The sequence below is a fragment of the Pseudorasbora parva genome, chromosome 24 (genome assembly GCF_024679245.1).
Source record: "Pseudorasbora parva isolate DD20220531a chromosome 24, ASM2467924v1, whole genome shotgun sequence".
Lineage (NCBI taxonomy): Eukaryota > Metazoa > Chordata > Actinopteri > Cypriniformes > Gobionidae > Pseudorasbora > Pseudorasbora parva.
Genome location: NC_090195.1, coordinates 3,979,251 through 4,001,517, shown reverse-complemented (window position 1 = coordinate 4,001,517; position 22,267 = coordinate 3,979,251). Strand labels below are relative to the sequence as shown.

The window sequence follows — 22,267 nt, the reverse complement described above, 5'->3', positions numbered from 1 at the left end:
CACACACACACACACACACACACACACAATAACTCTTTCAACAGGGAAGACTGACACACAGAGAAACAGTGACCAAGCAACACACACACACTCATCAGAAATTTGGAAAGAGGAACAACAAAACCCTGAAAAAAAGGCCTTCACTAAACGTTTGCCTTTCAAAGTTGCACTTTCAGCTTCCTTTTAAATCACTTGTTTACGGTGATTCTCTTTGGGGCGGCTATTGAACAAGTTTGCTTGTTTTAATTTAAACCACTGATCACATGAAGCCGGCACGGCAGAGTGATGACAGCTGAGGTGCAGATAAAGCTGCTGAGGCATCATGGGAGAAATTCAAGTTCCATAAAAGAGACATCATCCATTTTTAAAGGCCGGCAGGGTTTTAGTCCATGTAATAAACCCCGCAGGGTTCATTCAAAGCCAAAAAACAAAACCTCCCGCAACTTCTTGCTGAATTTGTTCCATATTTGATAATTTGAGGATCATTGATTCTGTTTATTACTGTGAAGCTGATTTGACACAATCTGTTTTGTATAAACCACTACATAAATAAAGATGACTTGACTTAACTCCTAACCAGATGACATGACATTATGTAAGTTGCATGATTTCTATTTTCCAGAGATATATCAACTGTTCCATATTTTAAAATATGATTGAGCATTTCAGTTTACAGCAGATCATCATGACATCCTTTTAAAAAGATTTCCCATTGTTGGTCTCTCAGAAAACACTATCAAAAGGTTTGCCAACTGCCTTTCAGCGAGCACACAGTGTGTGTTTAAAGGATTGTACCTCATCTGTTTTGTCAGTCTCTAAAGTTGTCTCTCAGGGGTCTGTTCCGGGACCCATTTTAGTTTCCTTGTATATGAATAATATTTGTAATAACATTCCCAATGCTATGTACCCTCTTTATGAAGACGACACTGCTATTTATTGCTGCGCTTCAGTGGCTTCACAAACTCTTCATTTTTTACAGCCAGAATTTGATATTGTACTATATGATAAAGAATAAATGCAAACCTGATATATATAAAAGTGCTCCACATGGCTCCTGGGGGGTAATAAAGGCCTTCTGAAGAGAATCGATGTGCTTGTGAAAGAAAAATATTCATATTTAACACGTTATAAAGTAAAATATCTAGCTTCTGGCGGACCGCCTTCCATATTCAACTTACACAGAAAGTGTAACGCCTCTCACAGTTTAAAACGCGTCACACGAGTTACACTTTCTGCTCAAGTTGAATATGAAAGGCGGTCCGCCAGAAGCTAGATATTTTACTTTATAACATGTTAAATATGGATATTTTTTCTTTCACAAACTAATCGATTCTCTTCAGAAGGCCTTTATTACCCCCCGGAGCCGTTTGGAGCACTTTTATAATGAATAGATGCACTTTTTTGGGGGCTTTAGATTTTGGCTTGGAAAAGCCAGAACTTTTTTAATATAACTCTGATTGTATTGATCTGAAAGAAGAATGTCATATACAACTAGGATGGCTTGAGGGTGAGTAAACCATGGGCTAACTTTGTAAAATAAATATGTAGCATCTCCAACCTCTTTACCACTATAGGATTTTCTGTTTTATATGAATTTACATTATTAAAACAAAAAAACTTGATATCATTTATTATAGTGCTTTACACTTTATTACTGGCTATTAGGCACATCACTGCAGTTTATATGATAAAACCGAGATACCATCTTTCTATACTCAAAGAAGTTTGAAATGCTATCGTTTTATTTATAAGTCCATTTGTGGTCTCAGCTTTTCTAATACAAATGTTTGCTACAATCTTATCAAAGTTCCTCAGAACAGAGCTAGGTTAAAAAGCTTTAAAGGGGGGGGGGTGAAATGCTGTTTCATGCATACTGAGCTTTTTACACCTTTAAAGACTTGGATTCCCATCCTAAACATAGACAAAGTTTCAAAAACTAATGTTGGACGTTTGATGGAGTATTTCTGTGTTAAAAATACTCCTTCCGGTTTCTCACAAGTTTCGGCGAGTTTTTTTCGAGTATGGGTCTAATTGACGTTAATAAGAGCGGAAGGTCCTTGTATGGGCCGTACGGGCTCTTCTCCCGGAAGGGTGCGCGCGCGCGCGTAACTAGAGGGAGAGAGAGGAAATGCACGCTGTAAACAGTCTCTCAGGTGCAGATCCAGTCCTCCGTGAACACTTATGTCGCGCCCCGGGAAGGCAGCGCTGCATTTGAACCGATTTGAACGCAGAAATGACGGGAAGCTTCAAGGCATCGCTTCAGTCGCGTCGCAAAGTGGATTTCCACGGTCACTGCTGTCACAGGACTTCACCAAATCATACCAAAGAAGTGTGTTTTTGACAGAGCGGTCCTGCTTTGGAAGATGCCGGTGAGTAAATCAACTTCAAATGTCTCTGCTATTGGCTACCGTCGCATGAGTAAACATCAGTAAACGATACGATCGCGTGCTTCGTCATTCAAATGCGCTAACGGTTACTCCATTGTTGTTCTGTATAACGTTACACTAGTCTGACGTGCAAAACCGTTCTGCTTGCTACTTCTAAGGTCTAGTCGCATACAATAGTCCATAAACCGAATCATGTCCTCATACACTGTGAGTAAAGACACAGAAATGTGGAGAGGCCATTAAATACAGTAACTTACATACCACAGAGACGGACGTCCTGATGTTGCCGTTTCTCCTGTTCAGTTTATTTCAGCCTCAGATTTGATTGTGGATCATTATCTGTATTAGCTGAGATAGATGGGTTTCTCCACGCTTGAGGACGTCACCGCTTTGCGCGCTTGTGATTCTTTAGCTCCGCCCACACGATACGCCTCCATCATATTTAAATTTATCATTTAAATATGATAAAACTAAAGACTTTTCGGAGATATGAAGGATGCAATACTACTCTATAGGTACTCAAGATTGACATGAGATTGACTGAAACTGAGTGTTTCACACCCCCTTTAAATATAATATTTCTTCCCTTGGAGTAATTTACAAAACATCAACAGCTTACCATGCTTCCATCCCTAAACGAGTTTATCTGACTTTATGTACTTTTATTTATGGACTTTATATAACCGATTGTGTGTTTTATCCTTGTGATCCTTAATTGTGTTTTATTGTGTTGATGTGTATCTGTATGTTTGGCCTGGTCACTCTTGTGAAAGATATTTTAAATCTCAATGAGTTTTTAACCTGGTTAAATAAAGAATGAATTTCCATTTACTGTTCTTCTTCACAACATACATTTAACTGTCTATGTTCAACCACAGTCAAAAACAAGCTTTTAATTACAGACTGATTTGTTTTCAGTGAATTATATTTGCAGATCAAAGTCTCTCAAGCTCAAATATTGTGTTTGACTTCTCCCCTTTATTTACTGCCAGACTAGTTGCATCAAACTAACCACCACTGCACTCGTTTATCCACAACCTGTGCTCATCTCGGTCTGTTGAAAAACTACACGTCCAATTTTTGAACACCAAAAATGTATATCGATATATAAGGGAAAGCATTTAGGTGACTAGTCAACATTGCACCATTTTTGTCCTGCAGAAAATTTTAAATAGTTTACATTTATAGTAAAAATGTATTATATTAGTTTTACATAAAAAATGCACACTGTATGTAAAGGACAGTTGTAACTCTAACTAAATCACAATTTCACCATTTTGTTTTTGTAGTTTACTTAAATGTAAAACTGATTTGTCTAACTGCAGGACCATTTAAATCCAGAAATTAGTTGCAATTTTGTTTAATAATCATACAAACAGACAAAAGTTTAACATTTGTTTCAGGTGAATTATAGCCATATGTCAGACTGATTCTAGAAAGGCACTAATTTTTATATTTAAATTTCACAAAAATCCTTATTTAAACCAAAGATTCCCAAACTTTTCCATCAGCCAAACAAAGTAACCGATGAGATTTACAATAATTATTATTTTACAACACATACCCATGTTCATGGTTCACTGATGTCGGTTAATGGTCACATGACATAAATACACATATATTAATCTTAGGGCCGGGACTCGATTAAAAAAATTAATCTAATTAATTAGAGGCTTTGTAATTAATTAATCGAAATTAATCGCATTTTAATCGCATATAAATATTTTACCTGAGAACAATGAGAAGTAATTTTTCACATGTATTTTTAGTATACCATTGAATAATGACTGAATACATAAGCTTAATCAACAAAATATTGTTTATTTATTTCAGTCCAGCAGACCAGCGCAATGTTTGCCATTAAGTGTAGCAAAAGCATATTTGTGATATTTGAGGCTCGATGTACTGCGGTGATGCGCAAATTCCTTGTTGTATAGCTTGCACACAACCCTGCTCTTGACGACGCTTCCATTCTTTCGTTTTTTAAAACAAAATTTCCCATCCACGGGGCCGAGCAAAGCGGTCTCATCAGCTTCTTCGTTCATGTTCACTCATGCCCTGCGTCTCAATCAGCTCCCTAGTTCCCTAGTCAGGGCACTGATCAAGACATAAGTCAATGGGCTGACTCCCTGATCAGTGCCCTGACTACTGAACTAGGGAGCTGATTGAGACGCACCCAAGGTTTGTTGTTGTCTTGACTCCGGAGCGCTAGTTGGTGTTCCAGTATAATCGGTCCGTCGAAACTGATTCATTGAAAAACGTTCCGCGGTGCAAAAATAAATGCGGTTAAATTTTTAATTTTTTTGCGTAATTAATTAACGCGTTAAAGTCACGTAATTAATTAATCTTTTTTGTTTTATTTGCTTAAATTTCATTTTATGGTTTTATTTTGATTGCTTTTATCTCAAGATTTTATTGTAATTATTAAGCCTGTTAACTGTCAGTGACCCAGTTGCGGGACACTGTGCATTTGTATAATTGCCAAACAATTTTTGTGATATCTTCAAATTTGCAACACAGCTTGGTTAGGCTTTGATTTTCTAGCAATTTTAGGGTCCAAATTATTTAATAAAAATATATATCTGTATAAAATATTTTTTTTTAGTTCAGAACATTTGTTTTACAGTAAATTTAAAATTCTATAACTTTTTTTTTCACTTTTGCAATAATCTACTGGGTGATCGGTCTTAAATCTGTATTCCAAAACATGAATTAATTCATTTAAGTTGAGATCTCTAAAAGGAGAAAGGACTCTAAAATAGCTTTTCATCAACTTGTAAACCCCAGTTTGGGAATCCCTGAAAAGTCTAAGCAGCTGGCAAACTACAAAAAGAAACACATACGTGAATGGGACGATTGCAATAATGATAAATCACATTAAAACTCCTCTACTGCTGTCTTTAGAGAGGTGCCTCTGGGAACACTGCCCAACTGACTGAGCGTTTTACACAACACAAAGAGACTGCTGAATCTGTGCTCAGCAAACCCAATGCTGCCAGAGTCTGATGCACACCGCTTTAACCCTCGCCCGGCCCACAGGTCAACATCGGGGCAGATTAACCAAGGGCAACATGAACGTATTCAATAACCAGCCGTCTATTCAAGGCTCATTGGGGATGCACTGATATGAAAATATTGTCTGATACCAATAACTGATCATTCTTTATATTTAAAAGCCAATTACAGATATATGGGTCGATGAATCTAAATCCAATTTTTTATATGATTTTTGGAAGCCTGATTACCAAAACAAAAGTCTCACCACCATTAAAGCCACGTCCCAAGCACACAATTATAAATGTTCTCATTACAATATGACAGACTTGCCCTGCACGTTGCACTGAACTGTATAAGTGATTCCAATCATATTTCAAGCTATTCAAAACCATCATGGCGAACAGTGCGCATCTGACGTGTCTCAGCTGAAGGAAATAATGCATTTATCAAGTTTAAAGGGGTCATAAACAGAGAAATAAACTGTTCCTTGAGCTTTTGACATATAAGAGGTCATCACACTAAGAATATAATGCAAGACTCAGAACTGAAAACTTCCTTGTTAGTCCAAAAGCAGCTTTTATTGTAACCAAGCCCAGAGAACGACTCATTATGTGAACTGAATGAGCCTATCTATGAGGTGAAAGATCAACGCCTACTTCATCATCACATCTTTGGCCCCGCCCACTGGTGTGTTAGTGAGATGACGAGGAGAGAAGAGCGATACAGGATGGACTAAAAATAACATTCCCTTCCAAAGATCCTAATGCTAGGAACGTGCTTATTTATCATCAATGTGAATGTCTCAGTCGAGCATTATTTCTCCGCTACATTTCACTGTGGATTCTTTGGTAAATCAGTTGCAATTTGGGTGCAGGCAAACAGATTTTTACGATATGTGCTCGACAGTTATGACAAAACATCCAAGTAAATGTGTTAACTCTAATTCCTGATCTGAGATCAGTGATTTCTGATGAAATGATTAATGTACAGTCAGATGTTCTTTGTCTGTGTGTCAGTAAATCAAACCAGTGACTAAACGCTCAACTCCACATCGTTTCTTAGTAGGATGAAAATAAACTGTGATTAAATTATATACAGTAAGCCATCAAAGAACGCCCCCTTTACAATCTCTGGAGCTGTCAATCAAACAACACGAGTTTATCATTGACTGAGTTCTGGACTCTCACCAAAACTCCCGTAATACTATTAATCAACACTTCACAATTGATTACCTTGAGAGCTGTAACAGTAAAAATGTGCTAAAAGTTTTTCAAGAGAGTTCCACATGTAATACTAGCTATTTCATATGCAAAGATGTCAGCCAATCACAGCAGTGGGCATTACACTGAAGCCTCACAGCAGCCAATCACAGCAGTGGGCATTACACTGAAGTCTTACAGCAGACACGCCCCTTCAAACAGAGGCTAAAATCAGGCTAGGAATAATGCCTTTTAGATTTATTTTTGATGTAAAATCATACTTACATTATAAGTGCACCACAGGAAACATTATAAACAATGCAGTTCATGATCACTTTAATATATTGGCCAAATTTTTGTATCAGGCCAATAACGATTACATAAAAAATGTACATATATTGGCCGATATATTGTGTATCCCTAATTCATACAGAGATGCAACTGGTCTGAAAATAGCAGCCGAGCTTCTGTTGTAACCTTCCTCTCATCCTGTTCTTTCCTCCTACACATCTCTCTCCCTTTCTCTCTCCAGTGGCTTAAGTCCAACAGGGAAGGAGAGGATGATGGCTAGAAGGACTGTCAATCGAGTTTAAAAATACCATCAAATTATGTAACGTACAATATAATACATGCTGATTAATTCATGAAATGATTCAAAATCCATTGTCTATATCGATATAGAAGCCACAAAATAAGCTTTTTTGTGTAGTTAATGCCATTTCATTTTCACATTGATGCCATTTTCTGTCAATCAAGTTTAATATTTAATAGTTTTTTTAGGAAAATGGACATTTCCATGCACATATTATGTAATGTTTTACCAAATAAACATTTAACATATGACCTAACAATGAAAATGCTTTTAAAGCCTTTAGTAAATTATTTATGAATCATTTACTGTAAAGTGTTAACATTTATTTTGTCAACTTTTTAAAGGGGATGGGGGTGAAACACTGAGTTTCAGTCAATCTCATGTCAATCTGAGTACCTATAGAGTAGTATTGCATCCTTCATATCTCCGAAAAGTCATTAGTTTTATTATATTTATAAAAGAAAGATACTGTACCGAGTCTTTCCGGAAAAAAAAAAACGAGCGGATGGAGGCGTATCGTGTGGGCGGAGCTAAAGAATGACAAGCGTGCAGCTATTGCACTGAAAGCGTCTGAAAGCTGCGACGTCCTCAAGCGTGGAGAAGAAAACGTCACCCTAATTAAACCATGGCTATCAATCAGATTCAACTAATACATATATGATCCAGAATCAGATCCGGAGGCTGAAATAAATTGAACAGGAGAAGCAGCAACAGCAGGACGTCCGTGTGTTTACTCAGTTTATGAGGACATGATTCGGTTTATGGACTATTGTATGCGACTAAACCTTAGCAGTAGCAAGCAAAACGGTTTTGCACGTCAGACTAGTGTATACTTGCGACACGACTGAAGCGTGATGTGAGGGTTCCCATAATTTCTGGGTCCAAATGCACCGCTGCCTTCCCGGAATGCTATGCAGGCGCGTTGACGTCACCCATAGAAATAAAGTGGAGCGCGGCGCGACCATAGGGCGCGACAGAAGTGTTGCACGGATGAGTGGATCTGCAGATTGAGAGAGTGTTTATGGGCGTGCATTTTCTCTCTCGCTCTAGTCACGCACGCGCACCCTTCCAGGAGAAAAGCCCGTACGGCCCATACAAGGACCTTCCGCCCTGTTGACGTCAAGCGGACCCATACTCGAAAAAAACTCTCCGAACTTGTGAGAAACCGGAAGGAGTATTTTTGCAACAGAAATACTCCAAACGTCCAACTTAGTTTTTGAAACTTTGTCTATGTTTAGGATGGGAATCCAAGTCTTTAACAGTGTAAAAAGCTCAGCATGCATGAAACAGCGTTTCACCCCCCCTTTAATGTTACACTAGCATAAATGCAAACCTCAAATCTAAAAAACATACACTAAAAGTCATAATGCGCAACAACAGCAAAAGTTAACAAAGTTTTGGACCCCATTGACCCTTATACCATATACAAAAAAATTCTCAAAATATCTTTTGTGTTCTGCAGAAGTAAAAACAATTTTTCCTATAATAGTCCTGTAATAAGTTCCATTGTCCTTGTAAATGTTTCTGCTCATGCTGGGGTGTTCTTGACATGTTTCGTGAGATCCACCGCTATACTACATTCTATATTGTAGGATTTGAGTGGTCGTTATGGAAACAAATGTTGAAGAGCAGCTATAAATATAGCGTGAGGCTCAGAATGTGTTCTCGCTTTCTCCACAGACTCACAGAGAGCGTCCAGTCAACACCAGACATCCTGACCTCTCATGACACAACACTTCTGCATCTGTTTCTGATGGCACTGACACAAAGAAAACCTGCTGATGACATCCACGCACACACACACACGTCTAAATCATCTGCATTAGAAAAGGTTTTTAAGTGCGTTTGTGTGAAAAAGACAAAAACCCATGCCCAAAAAACTTGATTTAGACTTAGAAATAAAACAAAGACTCTATCAATGCTATGTCAGCATTCTTTATATACTATTAAAGTATTTATTAATGTTTGATAACTCTTTTTTTTTTATATTTCCAGTTTTAATTTTAATTTTATCTAAGGTTTTTGTCATTTTGTTGTGTTCCTTTATAATTTTTGTTTTGTTTATTAAATATTTATCTATAGCTTTATTTTTTATTTTTCAATTTTAGTACTTCAACTTAAACCTCTTAAACCCAGGCAATATTTTCTCATTTCCAATGAAGTTCAGATCTTTCATTTGAAAGAAAAGTTAAGTTTTAATTTTTAGTTTTAATACACTATATTGCCAAAAGTATTGGGACACTCCTCCAAATCACTGAATTCAGGTGTTCAATCACTTCATGGCCACAGGTGTATAAATCAAGCACTAGGCCTGCAGACGCTTCTACACACATTAGTGAAAGAATGGGTCGCTCTCAGGAGCTCAGTGAACTCAAGCGTGGGACCGTGATAGGTTGCCACCTGTGCAATAAGTCCATTCCTGACATTTCCTCACTACTAAATATTCCACACTCAACTGTTAGCGGGATTATAACAAAGTGGAAGCCATTGGGAACAACAGCAACTCAGCCACAAAGTGTTAGGCCACGTAAAATCACAGAGCGGGGTCAGCGCATGCTGAGGGTCGCAGAAGTCGCCAACTTTCTGCAGAGTCAATAGCTCCAGACCTTCAAACTTCTGTGTCCTTCAGATGAGCTCAGGAACAGCGTGTAGAGAGCTTTATGGAAATGGTTTCCATGGCCGAGCAGCTCATCCAAGCCTTAAATCCCCAAGAGCAATGCAAAGCGAGGGATGCAGTGGAGTAAAGCAGCCGCCACTGGACTCAAGAGCAGCGAGACGTGTTCTCTGAGTGACCAATCACGCTTCTCTGTCTGACAGTCCCATGGACGAGTCTGAGCTTGGCAGTGGCCAGGAGAACGGGACTTGCCTGACTGCATTGTGCCAAGCGTAAAGTTTTGTGGAGGGGGGGATTATGGTGTGGGGTTGTTTTTCAGGAGTTGGGCTTGGCCTCTTAGTTCTAGGGAACGGATTTCTCAATGCTTCAGCGTACCAAGACATTTTGGACAATTTCATGCTCTCAACTTTGTGGGAACAGTTTGGGGATGGCCCTTCCTATTCCACCATGACTGCGCTCCAGTGCACAAAGCGTCGGTCCATAAAGACATGGATGAGTGAGTTTGGTGTGGAGGAACTTGACTGTCCTGCACAGGGTCCTGAGCTCAACCCGATAGAACAGCTTTGGGATGAATTAGAGCGGAGACTGAGAGCCAGGCCTTCTCGTCTAACATCAGTGCGTGACCTCACAAATGAGCTTCTAGAAGAAAATTCCCATAAACACACTCCTAAACCTTCCCAGAAGAGTTGAAGCTTTTATAGTTGCAAAGGGTGGGTCAACTCCATATTAAACCCTACGGATTAAGAATTAAATCTAAGAATTAAAGAATGGGATGTCATTAAAGTTCATGTGCATGTAATGGCAGGCGTCCCAAAAAAAATAATATTTGAAAATGAAAAATGTGTCACTTGCGTATCCTCTTTCAATGACTTTCTTCTGTGGAACATGAATGGAGTTATTTATAGTTTAGGCCAATAATGTCTACGTAAACGGTTGTCAAGCAAGATTTTCAGTTTCAGCTTGCTCCTCACACTTTTTTTTCCAATATTTTGATGGTCTTATGGTGTTTTCGTGGAGCTCCTGCTCACCATTCACTTCCTTATTTCCTCAAAACTAGACCTTAACCTTAAAAAAAGTACAAACAACTGATCGCTTGTTAATCACAGCCTCATTTCATTAGTGTCAATTGTAGAATACAGTCCATATCTACAAGAACATTATCCCTCCCTTGTTAAATACTACTCGCATTTGCCCTTGTTTCTCTCTCTGCGGCGAGCGGTTCTACAGAACGAGAGTAATTGTGTACATTTGTCTCTGTTCCTGGATGTCTGAGTGTGGGAGGGAAGTGGGCACAGATGGATTGTGGGTAGTTTTACGGATGTAGCGCTTCTTCACCCACCCACACACTTACAGATCATCATCACCCGGGCCGGGTCGAACCCTGCATTTAGTGATGACGGACTTCAGGTTCATGTAGTTCCAGACACACACACAAGAACGAAGAAAAATGTTTATGCAAACAAACACGCACACAAAAGAACTCATGATCACATGTGGGCTGAAGTGGTGCTTAATAACGATCACAAACACGCATGAATGCAAATGATCCCAAACAGCTTTTTATCCTTTATGCTGCTCTTTAAACGTCCATCACTCACTTCCAGAGAAAGAGAGATGAAAGAAAAGCAAATGCAAAGAAGCAGAGACAAAGAGGAGAGGACTCAATTCAGCCTTTATACCAAGCAATGCATATACAAACACACACACAACATACAACAGGCAGGCAGTAGCATAAACACCCTGAAGGTCTGTCCACATAGAGCCGCCCACAGACTGCAGACAGAACATGGCAACACGTATATACAGGATGAGGAGCGAGAGCCACTGCATACACTCACAACACACTCACCATGTCATCCAGCGCGTAACGCAGGAGTCCGTGTTCATACAGAAGGAAAAAGCGTCTCTGCCATTTCTGTAAGAGAAACAATTATGATTGCATTAGCGAAAAAGTGAGGACAATATAGATCTTGAAAGCATTTCAAGTATGCTTTAAGCGTTTAAATACTTTTTAGTGCCACTATATATGAACTTTAATAATCATGAGGCGTGATTGATGCGGTGCCCGATTTATCTGGGGTCTCATTTGCTGTCATTAAATTGCATTAATTATATCCCTGCTCTTTAGATATCAGCAATAGCCATTTGGTTGACCATTGCATCCTACATATACATACTTATGTATACACTACATATGCTTTGGGTTATTTTTATAATTTTCCATCTCGTTTGTCAATCTGTGATTTCCTGTTTGCTGTCGAATTGTTTCCCATCCCACAAACTCCCTCTCCTGCTGTTTCTCACGAGTTCAGCCTGAGAGACCGAGAGTGAGTCAGCGACTCCACGGCCCCCTCAAGTGCGTGCGCACACACACACACACACACACACACACACACACACACACACACACACACACACACACGAGCAGCAATCTATTCTCACACACAATGTGTGATAATAAAGAGAAAATACTGGTTCTTTAGTGAAATAAATATGATGCATGAGAACTCGTACATATATTTTTTATATATTAAACTGTTCTAAAAAAAAATCATAATTTCACAAAGAATTGTGTTCTGTTGAGATGAACTTTTATTGATAAGGGTCCCAGAGACTCAATGGTACGCATATAAAAATAACTATTATATATGAATTATAGAATTATTAAAACTGAATTACTAATTAATTACAAATTATTCAATTAATTACTAACAAGTTATACAAAATAATGTTTATAAATTAATTCTAAAATAATAATCATACTCCATATTATATAATTAAAACATTCTTTATTAATGAAATAATGTACTAACACATTATTAAAAAAACATTTATAAAATTAATTCTAAAATAATAATTATTTTATTTCATATTATAGAATTATTTAAGCATTCTTTGTAAATGAGAATTTACTAACAAAAAATACAAATTAATTATAAAATAATCATTATTTCATTATAATTATTAAAACATAATTTATTAATGAAATATTAATTTACTAATAAAGGATAAAAAAAGATGTTTATAAATTAATTATAAAATAATCATATTACTAATCTCATATTATTTTGTCCTTAAATCATTTTAATAATTTAATCTGACCTAATCAAAGCCCAATGAATTTGACTTTAGTTTTAAAATTGTATTTATGTATTTTAATTTTATTTGTAAATCACATCCAATTAGGAAAAGTCTACACACACACACACACACACACACACACACACACACACACACACACACCGAAAAAATGGGGTGAAATATGACCTGGACATTTCTTGCCAGCATCCATGAGATTCACTTTATTAGTGCTGGTGAGAACAGCAGAACAGCACATTCTAGAATGTGTCTAAAAATAGTTATTGTTAGACATTTTTTGCCAAAAATGAACTTGCAAAGTAAAAAGTGCAGCACTGCATTATAATCCATATTCCGTGGCAAGTTCTTGGTGAAGTTTTCCCTGGGCTTTAAAGAGCCGTGCAGTCATACTAACCCGTGATCTGTGCAGAGGATTGTCAAAGTTTGTTCCTTCAGGTGCCAGGAGCAGCCATCCACCGTAGATGGGTTTTGCCTGAAACATGCAACACATGATGTTAAAACAATAAGACCATGACTCTAGTTCTTTTTAACACTGGTGTGACATCAACTATTTCAGATAAACCTGCTCCTACCGGCAAAAAGTGCGGTTGGGTGCTTTTTACGTCAATCATTTTGTCTGCTATGTGGAACTTTATTCTGATGGTCACGTCTCAATGCACATTAAACTGGGATTTACGAAAGTATTTTAACATCCAACACACTTTTATGGAAACATGCTCAAGAAAATCACCAAAATATCTCTGCACGTGACACTCCTGTGACTGCACAACTGAAGTGCCGACGGACGGATTTGTGATAGTACAGAAACTTCAAAGAAAGCGCATGTGAGAGAAAAAATACTACTCAGAGGTTCCTCTTAAGCTCAGCCGACTTACTGGAGATCTCAGATATGTTTCATTCTAGTACATAAAACTTGTTTTTATGTTTCTCCAAAAATGGCGAATAGACACAAATGAAACAATAGTTTAAATACCGTGAGTATTTAAAAAAAAAAATTTTTATCTCACCTAAATCAATGCATGCTCACTCTATGTATTTGTGTTTGACCAGCGGGGTACTTTTGCTACACATGAGTTTACACACAAAACAAGGGAGTTTGATTTTAACCTTGAATTGAGTTTTTCAAAACAAACAACAAATTACAAGCAGACGCACAAATAAATACAACAAAATATAAATACAAATAAAATCAAGAGTGCTTTAAAGGTCCACTGAAATCAAAATGCACGTTTTTTAGCTTTTAGTATGTCTGTGTTAGCCTTAAAGTTGACAAAATTTTCATTTAGGTGACATCATCGCAGACTTCACTTTCTCGTCAAATGTTCTGTCCAATCAAAATGCTCTCTAGAATCTAAAGCCCGCCCCCCTACACTGCTGAAGCTGCGGCTGAAATCGGTCCGTTGTTAACACACATTTACTAATTTCTTCATGGTGAAAGACACACAGCACACTCCTATATGTGATAGGAAACGATTCAATGTAAATATACTTTCATTTGAGGCGAATAAAATCTGTTTTCACGCACCGCAGCAGCACACACACCCCAACGGCTCTGGTCTAAATTTAGACTACAGACACGAGAGCGCAGCGTGGATCATAAGCGCGAGTCCGCGCAGACAACAAACATATCGGACCCATTTGAATTCTGCACAGAATGCTGCCTTTCAAAGCGATATGGAGGAGATTATGATGGTAAACAGTGTTAGAGGAAACTGGCTTTACCAAACAGAAAGGTCCGCTCTTGCGCTCTAGTCAAACTGTATATTAACAAAACGCTATTGGCTGTTTCAAAAAAGGGGAGGAGCTGCTAACAGCTGGAGCCATTTCAGAGGAAATTACGTCAACACATTGAATAATGCGGCGCGTTTCAAGGCACTTGAGTGGGCCTTTAAGGTTTTCACGTAGGTCTAAAAGTATTCAGGAATACTACAGAAATGTAATAAATTGAATGTTTCATTGTATAAATGAATTCTTCTCGGTATCTAATGGCTTTTGTTTAACACGATTGACAGACGGCAGCGGGAATATTAGGCTGCTGTCACTTTAAGAGCTAATGCTCGAATCCAATACAATGATACACATAAGCTTTCTTTCTCAACTTTTTACTAGGGATGTGCGAAACGATAGGTTTGTGCGAGAAACCGAACAGTGTTTATATAACTTTCTCCTTCTAATACACCGTCCAACAGACTTCAGCACGCAATCACTTCCGGTGAGTGAGGTCAATGTACACGATATGGCGTAGATATACGAACAAGAGATCCCTTCCAGCGCTTGTGTAAACTAAACCATATCGTGTACATTGACCTCACTCACCGGAAGTGATCGCACGCTGAAGGCTGTTGGACGGTGTATTTGAGGTAAAAAAAAAAATATAAATAATGATATAAATACTCTTCGGTTTCTCGCACAAACCCATCACGAGCTGCAGGGTTTAATTTGGATTTGTCTGTGTATGTTTTTTTTTACTCTCATAGATTTTACTACCATTCACATGCATTATATGACTGGCACACAGCAATGGTTAGAGTTAAAAATCTTCATTTGTGTTCTACTGAAGAAACAAAGTCATCATTATCTTGGATGCCCTGGGGGTCAACAGATAAACATCAACGTTTTATTTTTGGGTGAACAATAAAAATAAAATTAAAATTAAAGTTGTGCATATGATAAACTTAAGTAATGATGCAACACTAGCCCACTTGGGCAAGTGACAATTCTGTACCGAAACCGCAAGCAAAAGTCTAGTATCGCAGCGTGCAGCTCTCTTGTACAGCAGACGATGTGGTGATACCAGTTTATGTGATTTGCTCCTGGAGAAATGTTTGAGTTCACACTGAGATGTGACTTTTAATCACAGACTTTAGTATTTTGGCAAATGTGAGCATTTGAGATCTCTTCTGAAACTCCAGAGGGCACCCATGAGATTACAGGCGTCTTTTTCTCATAGAAGAAACATCTGAGAAGCAGGAGACTTCGGCAAAACTCTCCTTTTCATCTCTTGCTCAGTAGGAGAAACATGCTGATTTTTCTCCGCTAAGGTACCAGAGTGAGCGAATGAATGCCAGTTCATCGTCTGGTTAAAGGAATGTCGGTTTGACAACCTGAACGATGGCCCGTGAAAAAGCCTGAGCAAAAGAAAAACGTTTGCTCAGCTCAAGTGCAGGATGAAAAAAACAAAGGCAAACTAATTTCTCTGGTTCTTGCACCTGGTTAGAGTTTCAAAATACGAATCCTATATATTCAAATTAATTCAGGAGAACAGTTATCTGTGGATAAATTCAGTCTTCATTTGGTAAACCCAATCATATTTGCATACTGAATTGCATTTTTGTTTAACCAAAAGTTTAACACTATTCTTTTGCCGCACGTTTTCCTTTAGGAAAATCTAGTTTCTCCTGATCTGCTAATGGGAGACTCTGTGCTCTGGGAAATCAGTGATGAGGAGCGGACAGGGACGCAGAGAGAGGGAGAGTGAGAGAGGGGCTAATGTAGGCCAGATTTTCCTCTTCAATGGTTAAAGTTTGTTCTGTTTATTTTTACAGCCCCCCTTTTTCTCTCATAACAGCGGAACTGAGCACCGACTGTCTCACAGAGTGTGTGTGCGCGCGTGTGTGTGTCAAGGGGGAGGGTGGATACTAATAGCATGACAAAAAGCATGGATAAATATGTGTGGAATGAACAACTCAAAACCTGACCAACTGCAGTGAGTGAGCGAGAGAGAGAGAGAGAGAGAGAGAGAGAGAGAGAGAGAGAGAGAGAGATTGGTATATTGTTGTCTGACAGAACGACGGCCCTGAACCATTACATGCGCCGTACACCTGAACAACAACAAACAACACAACTAGATTTTTGCATTTTCTGATGACAATGCCAACAATATTTGTCGTGCAGAACTCACCTTATTGAAGCTAGTATGTTGTTGTTGCTTGACAGGCTATTCACAATTATTTAAATCTGAATCAAACTATCCATTTAAGTGAATTAATTCATAACTCAGATTCGATAATTATGGCGACACACAAAACGTTCACTGAAGTCTTCGCATGCCCCCCCCCACCACCACCCCAAGTATTGACAATGTTTAAGTAAAAAATATAATGTAAAATATTGCTGTTTATCTTCATGTATGTGTAAAACTCTTGACACAGAATCTTTATGCCAAGATAAAATCATAACTGACCACACAGTAAAATGGCATTATAGTGCAAGGTAAATCAAAAATTTTAAAAATAAGATTATAAGCAATACGAGAGTCGTAGAGATTCTTTGAGTAATCCTTTGAGAATGAAGTAAAAATTACAAAAATAAAGTCCTAGTATTAGCAATACACTATTGAAGTTTTATTGAGATTAAAAAATATTTTCATATTCATGCCGTTTCTAGCAATACTACTAATATTTTTTCTCAAAATAATTAGCTATTCACATAATATACTATACTGATAAACATGATTTTGTGGTGAAGTAAATACTACAGAAAAAACACGGAAAGGATTTAAAAAAGTAAGTAAATTCTACATTAATACTCAATTCAAGCTTGCAGAAATTAAATTGTAAATATCAGCGCTATAAAATTAAGGAAATCTACTCAACTTTTCCGATACTGGTGTTCCCATCATGCACTGGGGTTTGAATTAAGGCAGTTGATTTTTCACTGTATTTACCGGTGTCATGACAAATCCTGTCCCCCCTGTGAAATCGTGTCCGCTGGTAGCGGTTTTAAATGCCTGATCAAAAGTTGTTATACATGGTTCTGGACAATTAATTGTTTAAAAATAACTAAATAATAAACTAATAAACTATGAATTCATTGCCATAATAAGTACACACGCAAAACATTTATTTAAAATATTTAATTGATTGCTATTATGGGAGCAAAAACATGTTCTGAATTATATACTTATATAAGCACTTATAGCTTCAGTTATATACTACTAATATATGAAACATATGCTTTGTAAGACATTGGCGTGAGTGAGGGGCTGAGGGGCGGCAGTGGCTCAGTGGTTCATGTAGATTGTCTACAAACCGAAAGGTTGGTGGTTCGATCCCCGGTTCCACCTGACCAAGTGTCGAAGTGTCCATGAGCAAGACACCGAACCCCAGCTGCTCCCGATGAGCTGGATGGCGCCTTGCATGGCTGACATCGCCGTCGGTGTATGAATGGGTGAATGTGAGGCAAAAATGTAAAGCGCTTTGGATAAAGGCGCTATATAAATGCAGTCCATTTACCATTTACATTAAAGACTATTTTAAGACAATTTAAACAGCAAAAATCAAAACGCGATTGTGTAAGAATTGTAATCAGGCTCTACCTATTAAAATTTCTTTCAGCCAATAGAATCGCTCTTGGGGTCCTTGCGGACACGATTTCACAGGGGGACAGGATTTATCATGACACCGGTTCATCATTGCTTTTGTTGTTAGGTTTAGTAACTTGCCATTTTGTAACATTTGGAGTTTATTTTCTGCTCAAAATGACACATTCATACACAATCCATTGAATGTCACCATCATATTGTGTACTAAGTATTGATGTCTCTGTGTTAACTTATTATGTGGTATCTACAAAATATCTGTTTTGTTATTTACTTAGATATTTAGATTACTTAAAAAATGTAGTAAATTTGTGTGCAAAAACTTGCCAAAGAAAAATTAAGTCAATCTTACCTAATGTTTTTTTCAGTGTACTTTATTCTCAAAATATTGATTGACTTTAATATTGTACTGCTTTGGCTTTATTCTCGTAATGCTACGACTATCATTTTTACTTTATTCTCATTTTTAGGGTACAAGGTACATTTTTAACCTTCACGTTATTCTTATAAAAACATACATTTTCTGACATTTTCATAAATGTCACCAAGCCCTTTTACTTTTTAAACACCTGTACTGCAGAGAATTTCCCCCATCTCATCAGTTCTTGATGGATAGTATTAAGCCATTTGAATAACCTGATTCACTTGGCAAATAAATTGGTTCCTTGTGGACCTTCAGAGCAGGACGACAGAAGACATAAGAGCCAAACACTAAGGAAGTCTGCTGGGACTTAATTCTGAAGGCTATGACCACAAATATAAAACTAAAAAAATAAGAGGATACAACTCAATATACTGCTTTAACAGGTACTGAAGACCCGATTCACTTCACTGTGTCATCTCAATTTCCAAAGTGCTTTCTAAAAAAAGACTTCTGTGCTGCTTTGAGGCTCATTTCTCTGGAAGCGTTCACTTGCACGTCCAAATATTCAGTCTTTCTTTGCTTCATCACTTCATTCTTTGATAACAATCCAACCTATACAGTGAGACAGATGGCAAACGGAGGCCACGTCACCTCAGTAATATAGTCGAGACCCAGCTGTGGTATTTTTTAAGGATACAGTCTGGAAACCCCCTGTATCTGTGTGTGGCCTTACAGTAAAACCGTTCCGGAGCTGGAATCAAGACTCGAAATAGTTCTGACGCTCCGATATTAGATGCATCTTGGGTCTACAACTGGTGAAACGACACCAAACGGTTCCACTGATTAGTAAATCAGCAGACAATTTTAGCCAAATTAAAAGGATCAGTCTTCTTGCTCAATAGTGATGGGTTTGAACCCACAATCTTCCCGTTACCAGCCAAGATTTTTAATGACCACTGGTTTAAAACTTCGAAACAATGAATACAGCAGCTTGAGGCAGGTCGCTTATCTCTACCCTGTGCATCTGGTCAACTGCATCATTAAATACAACTAATCCCTAATTAGTCATCAGCCTGACACCTTTACCCAACACAGCAGTTCATCAGAAATGGGTCAGGCCTCAAGGGTGTAACCTGAGGTTAAGTGTCTCAATTAAAGCCCTAATGGTAATTCGTATGGCTTAACGTCTCTGGGGTTTGAACCTACAGCCTTTCAAGCAACCCTGATATTTAACCACTACACCAAAGCACACGCTATTGCATTACAAGCCTGTGGTCTGTATTTACAAATGAAAGAAAAAAATAAAATAAAATGGGAATTTGGATTATTCTGGCCCCTTTTTGAGTCATCTCAATGAGAAAAACTGGTTAGATTAGTCAATTTCACTTTATGGTAAGGAATGGTTACAATATGCATAATCAAATTACCTCCAACAATACCATGGAATCACAATGATTGACATGCCCAAAAATATGGTATTATTTTAAGACCAACTGCAATCCTCTAGAATAGGCTGTGCTCAAAACCTAATGGGCAGTCAACCTCGGCTTGGACGATGTCTAAAAACATAGTATTACCATAGTACTTTATTGGTATGTAGTTTTGAAGCAGTTTGGAGGTTTATCCAGTGCCTTAGATTGTCTTTAATGCACTATATATACACAATACTTCAACAACAGCATTTTCACAGTGCATTCACCCCCCCCCCAAATAAAATGATATAATATAATATAATTATATATATATATATATATATATATATATATATATATATATATATATATATACTATAATTCTCTAAAATAGAAACATAGCATTATCTTGGTACACTCTAAAAAATGCTGGGTTAAAAACAACCCAAGTTGGGTTGAAAATGCACTAACCCAACAATTGGGTTGATTTTACCCAACGGTTGAGTTGTTTTAACCCAGCGGTTGAGTTAAATGTTGCTTAAGACAACCCAATGGCTGGGTTAAAACAACTCAGCCATTGGGTTAAAACAACCCAATGGGTTAGTGTTGTTGGGTTAGTGCATTTTCAACCCAACTTGGGTTATTTTTAACCCAGCATTTTTTAGAGTGTAGGGTAGTTTTGAAGCAGTTTGGTGGTTTATCCAGTGCCTCAGATTGTCTTTAATGCACTATATATACACAATAAAGTATGATTTTCCATGATACTCCAATTATCTCCAACAATACCATGGCATTACCACAATACATGTCCAAAAAAACATTACTCATATTGTGCCAAATGTCATTCTCTAGAATAGAAACATATCATTACCATGGTACTTTATTGTTAGTGGTCAGCAGTTCGCTGGTCATTACTGATTTGACACCTTAAGTTATCAGACAGAGCTAATAATAAGAGATTATCGTGTAGTTTTGTGGTTATATTATTACCTGTGAGAAGTCTTCATCACTCAGCAGGTGCGCGTCTCGAGCCTTGAAGCAGTTCTGGCATTTACTCTTGTTGAAAATATTGGCCTGAAATTTTCGACAGGCGTTATCTTTTGCTGACATACTCTGTGCCATGAGTGTGTGTTCCCGTTTTCCCGTTATTTTAAAAACTGCGCAATAATTCCACCGGAGAGTCCTCCCCCGCGCGATGCAGTCCGACCTCCGGTCCGCCTCATCACAAACTCACTGCGATAATTATTTATTTATGCGCAATAATAATCTGACAGGACCCACACTGAGAGGACAATAATAAAAATAAAAATAACAACAATAATAAAATTAATTTAGCTAAAAAGTTTTAATTTAGCCAAGCTCTCCTGGATTGATTTCTGATGGGATTCAGTCCGGGACCTTCCGCGCTCTCGATCCATGCGCGTGCCCGCTCCCCCGCAGGCACACGGACGCGCGCTGATGCGTTACAGTGCGAGTTCCAAAATAATGAGGCAAACTTGTACAAACACTCTTAAGTAAATGGTGATGGACCGGAGGTGTTTACTTTCCACTAGCTCACAGCTTCCGACGAACCTTTCAGCGATACGCGAAGATAACTGTCCCGAAACTCCATGATGTGGAACAATGTGCCTTCTCTAGAGAGTTTACGCTCCGAAGACGGATTTGTGCAGGTCTGGATGGGCACAGTGGGTCCGTTTCCCACGGTCACAGCTGATCACACGGGTCCGGCTGCGCTCTCCACACATACTACACACTCCACACACACGCAGGAATGAAGGAGGCGGGGCACGAGTTAACTGACATGCGGCATTAACCAATCACAAGAAGGGAAACGCCCACTTTTTGTAGTCAGAGGACGCCAGTGTCCAATCAGATTGTTCAATCACACTGATTTTTATGGGGAATAACAAGAATCAAGGTCGGTGGACTGTGCACGGTGTAAACTGAAGTTATTTAAACTTACAGACAGGATCTTTATGCATTTAAACTGTGTTTTACTGAGTTTCGTCTGGTTATACAGTGAAAAATGACTATACTAAATAATGCATGCGTTAAGATATTTGATAACTACCCTTGTAACGCCCCCAGATAGTGACCAATCCTACCTGAGCGGCTCTCCAGTGCCCCCGTTTGGCTTTAATGTAGTATGAGAGCCTGGCGTTGAAAATAAATTTCAAAAATAAATTTTTAATTCAACTATTTTAAATGACATTTTATTGTATAATATAATAACACTCATATATATTATTACTATATAATATATATTTATTATTTTATATTTTA

At 38.0% G+C, this 22,267-nt stretch overlaps 1 protein-coding gene across 7 annotated transcripts in view; it reads right to left on the bottom strand.

Annotated features, from left to right (window-relative positions):
• si:ch73-103b11.2 (protein outspread) overlaps nucleotides 1–21,739 on the bottom strand; it is a 64,005-nt gene extending 42,266 nt beyond the window's left edge. For all 7 annotated transcript variants that reach the window (XM_067434553.1, XM_067434552.1, XM_067434551.1 and 4 more), the window contains exons 1-3: nucleotides 20,975–21,739; nucleotides 13,283–13,360; nucleotides 11,639–11,704 (exon numbers count right to left, since the gene is read on the bottom strand). In XM_067434553.1, coding sequence (XP_067290654.1) covers nucleotides 11,639–11,704; nucleotides 13,283–13,360; nucleotides 20,975–21,106 — 276 coding nt within the window. In that variant the 5' untranslated portion in view covers nucleotides 21,107–21,739. The remainder of the gene's footprint in view (nucleotides 1–11,638; nucleotides 11,705–13,282; nucleotides 13,361–20,974) is intronic.
• Nucleotides 21,740–22,267: the final 528 nt, after the last annotated feature.